Source organism: Fundulus heteroclitus, chromosome 16 (genome assembly GCF_011125445.2).
Source record: "Fundulus heteroclitus isolate FHET01 chromosome 16, MU-UCD_Fhet_4.1, whole genome shotgun sequence".
NCBI classification, from domain to species: domain Eukaryota; kingdom Metazoa; phylum Chordata; class Actinopteri; order Cyprinodontiformes; family Fundulidae; genus Fundulus; species Fundulus heteroclitus.
Window position 1 is genome coordinate 37,698,709 of NC_046376.1, and position 8,403 is coordinate 37,707,111.

Sequence of the window (8,403 nt, forward strand, 5' to 3'; positions counted from 1 at the left end):
GATGAACCCAAACACAACCACACACAGAGCTAGTTTGAGAGTTTTATTGAAAGGTTGGTGGATAGTGGAGGAAGAAATCAAGAGTCTGTACCAGGCTGGAGCAGGAGGATGGTGATGGCAGGAACTGGCAAGCAAGACGGAGCTGGAGCTGGAGCAGGCAGGCTTGAATGAGTGCAGGCAGATGGAAGGAAGCACTGGCTGGCAGATGAAGGCAACACAGACTGGCGGATGTAGTGAGCTTGGGCTGGACAAGGCAAGGAGGATAACTTGAGCAGAGGTGAGTAGTAATGAGCAGACGATACGACAAGGAAGAGCTGACTGAGGGAGGTTTAAGTAGGAGTGACAGGTGGAATGAGTTCTGGCTTGATTAGTGGCTGACAGGTGTAGGTGATTACTGAGGTGTGGAACCGGAGCTGTATGGGAGGTGGAAAGTGCCCTGAATATGTCCATGGTGCAGCAGGCAAAGCTGCAATATGACAGAAACCAGCCGTGTCATTTTTCTCAGTTGTTGCAGGAAAGCTGAGTACACTGAGGCCTCCACAGAGAACAAACACAGCAACACCAGGAAGGTTCTGCGGAGGTCCGCAATGCTGGAAAGGCCTTGCAGAGAGCCCATGCTGCGACCCCCTCCCTGGAGCTGTGTACATCTTGCCTATTCAGGCCTGGCTTCCCAAACGACGTCTGTTTTCCCCTTTTGAGCTAGCTGCCTGCTTAGGTCAGATAACCAGCTTTATCTTGGAGTAATTCATTGCAATCAGATGCCTTGTTGCCACAACCAGAGACATTGTCAGGGGTTTGGCAGAGAAATAAACAGGGAAAGTTTAGAATGGTTTACTTAATGTGTTTTCACTGTGTTTTTAAAGCTTGACAGAGTTCGGTTCTGCTAGCATTCAGGAAACCAAGCTTTGCTCATGTGTTGAGTGTGATTTAAGGTTAAACCTTAATATGACCAAATAGTACTCAAGGTCTTTTTAAATTAGCACTGAATGTCAGATAGATTACATTAGTGCTACCACCGGGTCAACATAACTACGGGTCGTTTAAACATAATTTCTATTTTTTGTTTCACTCTGCCATCGTTTGATAGTGCTATGAGCGTTATTACTGCATTAATAGGGAAGATTAATGTGGATTTAATGGTGTTTTGTATAACTTGAGAGTAGGGCTGTGCATAAAAATCGATATAAAGATTAATATCGATTTTTTTTTAAAACGATTTAATATTTAATATATATTTGATATTCTGGTTTTCAATATCGATATACCTCCCTACCCCTAGGGGGCGTTGTTACAGCGCCCCGTTACTGTTCACAGCGAGGAAGAATTTGCATAATGGCTGAAAGAATAGTTGATGCGCCTTCGTCTGTAAAGGCCGACGTTTGGGCACATTTTGGTTTTAAAGTCAATGAAAAAAGCCAAGGACTTGACAAAACAAATGCAATATGCAAGTATTGTAATGGTGTAGTACGCTATACTGGAAACACGACCAACTTGCGGGCTCACCTGCAGAGGCACCACGCTGACAAGCTAGAAGCACCAAAGACGCAGCAGAAACCTGTAGACCCGAAGCAAATGACTTTGGACAACGCCACGTATAAGTTTCCATCTACCTCACCCCGTGCCATCAGGATTACCGACTCACTGGTGCGTTTTATCTGCCTGGATTTGCGTCCTTACTGCGTTGTTGAAAATAGAGGATTTCGGTACATGGTAAATACGCTGGAGCCACGTTACGTCATCCCAACCCGTCGCTATATTACAGATATAGCTGTGCCGAAGAAGTACGAAGAAGTGAAAGAACGTGTCAAAACTTCGCTAAGTTCAGCTGCAAGAGTGGCCCTGACGTGTGATGGGTGGACGTCTCGAGCCACAGAATCATATGTGACGATCACGTGTCATTTCATTACCGAGGACTGGGAGCTGAAGGCGTTCGTTTTACAAACGCGAGCCATGCATGAGAGCCATACGGGGACCAACATAGCGGAGTTACTGAAAACGGCGCTGGATGAGTGGGGCATAGCAGCCAAAGACCCAGCCATCGTCACAGACAATGCAGCTAACATGACCATCGCAGCTGAGCTAACTGGTATGTTGCATTTCAAGTGCTTTGCCCACACTCTTAACCTGGCATCACAACGCGCACTGAAGCTTCCCAATGTGGCCCGTTTGTTAGGACGAGTGAGGTGCATAACCAGCTTTTTCAGGCGGAGTGCTACAGCGAGCAAAGTCCTGCGACAAAAACAAAAGCTACTTCAGCTGCCTGAACATAAACTCCTAACTGATGTTATAACGAGGTGGAACAGCGCTCATGACATGCTCCAACGTTTCCTGGAGCAGCAACCCGCTATATCTGCCACTCTACTATCTGGTGAAGTAAGGAAGACAGAGAAAGAGGTCTGCACCCTCAGTGAGTCAGACATAACATCTGCTGAGGAGATTGTGGATGCCATGAAGCCCATGAAGACAGCTACACTTGTAATGTCTCAGGAAACCTCCCCAACCTTATCAGTTGTGGCACCACTTCATGCTCAGCTCCTCCATGACTTTCAAGAAAACCGATCTGATTCTGCATTAGTGAAAGAAATAAAATCAGCCATTTGTGAGGACCTGAACAAGAGATACAAGGATCAGCAGAGAGAGACTTTATATGTGTGTGCAGCTATGGATCCAAGATTCAAGGCCCTCCCCTTCCTCTCCGAAGATGAACGCCAGGACATCTACATGAGGGTAGTTGCAGAGGCAGGAGAAAGCCAACAAACATTTCAAGTGATGTATTTGATACAATTTTCACTAAGTTACTAATTTATAAAAAATTAGAAAAATATTTTTTTCTAACCCTGTTAAAATGTATAGTCGTATGTTTAGGTTTAAAAAATGCTTATAATGGGTACTTCCATAATGTTTGGAGGGGGGGGGGGTAGAAACATGGTACATTGTTAACTTATGGAAAATTTTATTTCAGATACATGTTATATTAAACCTGATTTTTCTTTTTCTTACTTATTTCTATAGGAAGGGGCTGAAACCAAAACTGAGCCTAATGAGGTGCCAGTGAAGGACAACACTTGCGTGAATATCGACAAGCAAGACATTGCTACTAGTCTGCCCACAAAGAAAGCAAGGCAGTCATGCAGTCTAGCAGATCTTCTAGGTCAAACATACAGTACAGGTACTGCAGCGAGACACAGAACCACACAGGACCAGGCTGAACAGGAGCTGACACGGTACAAAGAAACTGCTCCCATGTCTCTTGCAGGTGACAATCCACTCAACTGGTGGAAAGAGCACCAAACAGAATATCCACTTTTGTCACGTCTTGCAAAAACCTACCTGTGTATTCCAGCAACAAGTGTCTCTTCAGAACGTGTATTTTCTACTGCAGGGGATATAGTCACTGCACAGAGAAGTGCGCTTAACCCAGAACATGTTGACCAACTACTGTTTCTAAACAAAAATATCACGGAGTAGAGTTGCATTTGTAGTAACTTTTTTACACATTTTTTTGAGGAAGAGTTCATTGACAATGTCAAATTGACATTCTGTTCTGTTTTTCTTCATTACTGATGTTTCAGCCAGCAGATTTTGATAGGCTAGTGAGAGTGGGTGTCACTCCTGGTTTTCAGTATGTTAAAAGCAATATAGTAGCACTTTTTCTTTGTTTAAAAAACTGAAGATGAACATTTTCTAGGTTTCTTTTGCACAAAAAGTTGTTATAAGCTAACTACATTGTCCTAGAAAACTGGGCAAAATTTTGGTTTCTGTAATATATTAAATGTATTGAACCACATGCACTTTATTGCACAGTGTTCAATAAATTGAACATTAATATAATATTTGGCTGTTTTTGTTGATTGAATGACTTTGAGCATTAATTTAATAGTAGTAAATATTAATATTGGAGTCAAATCAAATCATGCTGAGCTATATCGAGAATCGTATTGTATCGTGAGCTATGTATCGAGAATCGCATCGAATCGGCTCATCCCAGATGATACCCAGCCCTACTTGAGAGTTAACCCATCAAGCGATTGATTGCTACAGCGCCCCCCGTTGGAATTTTAACATTGATAAAATCTAATAATTTTATCAAATAAAGTTTTTTTTAACTCAGGATTTGCATTGTGAATGGGTTGAAACACATATCAAACATTGTTCTAAATGAGTTAAGCTAATTTGATCTCATCCCACGTTCTTTAAGGTGAACTTTGGTTCTCGAACTTGGATCTGCAGTGAACCAGGATTCACTGAATCATTCTGACGATGGTTTTCAACAATTTTATTTGTCCTTTTGTTTTTTTGTGTGTACACAGTTCCTTAGCTTCATTTTATCTTGATTTTTTGCTGAGTAGTTTAGATAAGTTTCACTAGCCTAGTAGAGGGGATTTGTTGATTGAAATATAGTGTTAATTCAGTTAAACAGCAGTCTGTAATGGTGTTCTCTGGATGTTTATTTTATTTCTGTTAATAAATTCTTGAACTTGAACAAGAGTGGTAACTCCTTTATTCTGTATGTGTGCAGAGTTTGCTGTGAAAAGAATGCCAGTGCTCGAATCACCCTTTCAACTATTGTCTTAATGTCAGTGTCATAGTTTTAATGGCTTTCGGCCACATGCAGAGAACAAACAGGAGATCAAGTGTAGGTTTTGCGCAGTTTATTTAGAGGAGAGTGAGAGGAAGGCTAACGGGGCTGATGGAAAGTTGACCGAACCTCCTCACGGGACGTGGAAGCGTGAGCGCACGTATTTACTGTGGGCAGAAAAGGGGGAGAGGTTAGATGCCGGCCTTGATGCGAGACCAAGGATGTGCAGCAACACTTACCACTCAAAGGTGATTAAAGCCGCCAGGGAGGTGGAAGGGAGTGGGTCCAATGAATGAGTGCAGCCGATGTTGATGCTGCAGAGGGCCGGCAGAGTGGCTGGAGGGTGGGTCGGTGGAAGGTGGAGCAATCCCACGGGGCGGTTGGAGACTGAGCGGCCTGGCTGCCGACTGAACGGATCTGGGAGATCCGGTGGGGTCCTTAGCCCGACTTGGTAACTTCAAGGGAGCCTCAGGGTGGAACTTGAGCTCGAGGGAGCGTCTAGAGCAGAATCCAGAGCGAAGGGAGCCAGAAGGCTTGACTTGGGACATCAGAGCACGGGAGAGCGCTTGGAATGGGATCCAAGGCAAGAAGCAACCTGAGAGAAACAGTAGACAAGATTACGCTGGGAACGATCAGCTGGCCGCCTTCTGCGTAAATGCTCCAGTACCACCCCGTGAGATGCGAAACAGCAGTGTGCCACGCCCCCTGTCAACTGGGGCCACCTGAGAGAGAAAAGGGAGAGGAAAAAAAGGCTTTCAGCGGCCCGCCAGTCGCTACCAGCTGAACCCTGACAATCAGCTGTTTTGCTTGATATTCACTGGACATACCTAACATACTGAGAGTTATTAAACATTAAATAACTTTAAAACGGTGGATAGTGGCACAACAGCAAGAACATCGGAATGCGAAGATGGCCCCTGGAAGATCTGGAAGATGGCCCCAAGTGAATGTCTCAGACACTTAAGCTGGAAGAATAGGAACTGAAGGAACCATAGTGGAAAAACCCCTGCATAGGGATTACCACTGACTAATAGCTGAAGTGGCTGATATGACCAAATCCTATCAATGGATAGAGTGGGCTTGACTGAAGGACAGCACTAACGCACTGATCATGGCAGCACAGGAGCAGGCCTTGAGCACCAGAGCAATAGAGGCCCTGATCTACCATACCAGGCAAGACCCAAGGTGCAGGCTATGCAAAGAGGTCCCAGAAAGCATCCAGCACCTACAGAAACATCTGTTCCGAATACCAACTGGAGACTCCCAGGTCAAAATGGCGCTTACAAAAAAACATGTGTGTCCCATCTTCCACATACCATCTTTCAGTCTAATTTATGAATTAATTCAACACCAATTAATAACTGCTGTTCTTTTGAACATTGAACCCCTAGTTTCCCTCATCTAAATTGCAAAGCAATAAAACCACTTCTGATTGTTTTTTTCTGTATCGTCCACCAGGCCCTTACTTTAAGATTTTAGATCAGTTCACAGACTTCTTATCTGATTTAGTGTTAAACACTGACAAGGTTATTATAGTGGGAGATTGTAACATTCATGTTGACACTGAATGTGATAAACTTAATGTAGCATTTAATACTATCCTAGATTCAATTGTTTTTTCTCAAAATGTGCATAAACCGACACACTCTTGCCTTTATACTTTGAACCATGTGCTGAAGAATTAACAGTATTTCCTCACAACTATGTCCTATCTGACCATTTTTTAATAACCTTTGATCTGGAAAACAGTCTACTGTTGTATAAAAATTTTTGCAGAGTTAGAGCAGCTTATTTTCTTCATTAACAGAGAAGAATAAAAATAATCCTAGATTTCTCTTTAGTACAGCTGCTAAACATACACAGAGTCATACCTCTGTTGATCCATCTATTTCCTTAGCTCTTATCAGTAATGACTTTATGGGATTCTTCATAAATAAAATTCATTCCAAAAAAAATAAAATCATTGGCATTCTCCCGAATATGATTACCTCGTCCTTAATAAGTGAGGCAGCATTGGAGGAATCTTCAGAACCTGATCGGTGTTTGAACTGTTTAGACGCAGTGGAGCTTTCTGAGCAAAATTTTAGCTTCATCTTAACCTTCAACTATGAGGTGTTGGACCCAATCCCAACCAAGTTATTTAAAGAGGTGATCCCTTTGATCAATTCCCCCCATTTTAGACATGATTAATCTATCCCTAGTGAATGGATATGTACCACAGTAGCTGCTTTTAAAGTAGCTGCTATTAAACCTTTACTTAAGAACCCTCTCTTAATCAAGATGAGTTAATAAATTACAGACCTATATCTAATATTCTTTTCCTATCTAAAATTCTTGAGAAAGTAGTGACTAATCAAGTATGTGAACATTTACAAATTTAATGACCTATTTGAAGAGTTTCAGTCAGGCCTCAGAGCTCATCATAGCACTGAAACAGCTCTGGTGAAGGTCACTAATAATATTCTCATGGCCTCAGATAATGGACTAGTGTCAGCGGAGGACTCTGGTCCAAAGATTACAACTTCCGTCTTGTCAGATTTTAAGTGCAGGAAATTTAAAGTCATCCAGCATTTGATGTCATCAAGACATGACTGCAGTCGAAGTAACTGATTGGATTCATCAGGATTTATGAATAAATATAGCTGAGTGTCATCTGATAATTTTGCCAATCGGAAGCATATATATATAGTAAAGAGAATTGGTCCAAGGACTGAACCCTGTGGTACTCCACAGGTGACCCTAGAGTTTGAGGAAGATTTATTATTAACATGAACAAATTGGAATCTGTCCGACAGATAAGATTTAAACCAGCCTAATGCTTTCCCCTTAATCCCTACAGAATCCCTTCGTGACTGGACTTCCGTGCTCAGCAGGTAAAACTGTCGTTTTAACGATTGTTGATCGTTTTTTTAAAGCAGTTTACTTTGTCACCCTCGAGAAGCTGCCTTCGGCTACGGAGACCGAAGATCTGATGGTACAGCATGTTTTCTGTATTCATGGATTACCGGTGGACATCGTGTCAGACTGCGTTCCCCAGTTTTCATCCATGGTTTGAAAAGCTTTTTGTCACTTGGTGAGGGTTTCTGTTAGTCTGACGTCTGGTTACCATCTCCAGAGTAACGGCCAGACGGAAAGAGCTAACCAAAGCTTGGAAGGGGCGCTACGCTGTGTGTCTGCAAAAAATTCTCTGGATTGGTCGCCTTGGTCGAATATGCCTGTAACTTTCTCCCCACCTCTGCGACGGGAAGGTCCCCGTTTATCATGATGTTTGGCTATCAGTCTCCACTCTTTCCGGAACAGGAGATGGAAGTGGCAGTTACCTCGGTTCAGGCCAACATCTCCCGTTGTCCGGAGATCTGGAAGGATACTCGTTCATCGCTAATGGAAGCAGGTGATTGCATGAGACTGGGTGCTACAGGCGAAGGACTCCTGCTCCTCTTTACACACCTGGTATGAAGGTTTGATTATCGTCGCAGGACTTACCCCTTCAAGTCAAGTCCCGTAAACTGTCGTCTCGCTACGTGAGATCATATGAAGTGGAGAAGGTCATCAACTCATCGGCTTTTCGTCTGAAGTTGCTCGCAGCCCTGAAAGTGCATCCTGTGTTCCACGTGTCTGCTCAAGCCTGTCTTAATTTCTCCTCAGTCTCCAGTGTCTCCAGTGTCCATCTGTTGTTTTCATAGTAACTGCCTTTCCCAGCCCAGTCTCTGTAATCTCATAATCCATAACAGTCCCCCTACTGATGTGCCCAAAAAGCACATCATAACAAAACAGTTAAAATGTCTGTTAGCCCCCCCACAATAAAAAGGCACAGCACAATGAAA

General features: G+C 43.1%; 1 protein-coding gene across 1 annotated transcript; it reads left to right on the forward strand.

Moving 5' to 3' along the window:
* Window positions 1-1,257: 1,257 nt before the first annotated feature.
* LOC118566343 (zinc finger BED domain-containing protein 1-like) lies at window positions 1,258-2,725 on the forward strand. Its single transcript, XM_036148097.1, has 2 exons — window positions 1,258-2,178; window positions 2,702-2,725. Exons 1-2 carry the CDS (start codon window positions 1,333-1,335, stop codon window positions 2,723-2,725), a joined length of 870 nt encoding a protein of 289 aa, XP_036003990.1. The 5' UTR covers window positions 1,258-1,332.
* Window positions 2,726-8,403: the final 5,678 nt, after the last annotated feature.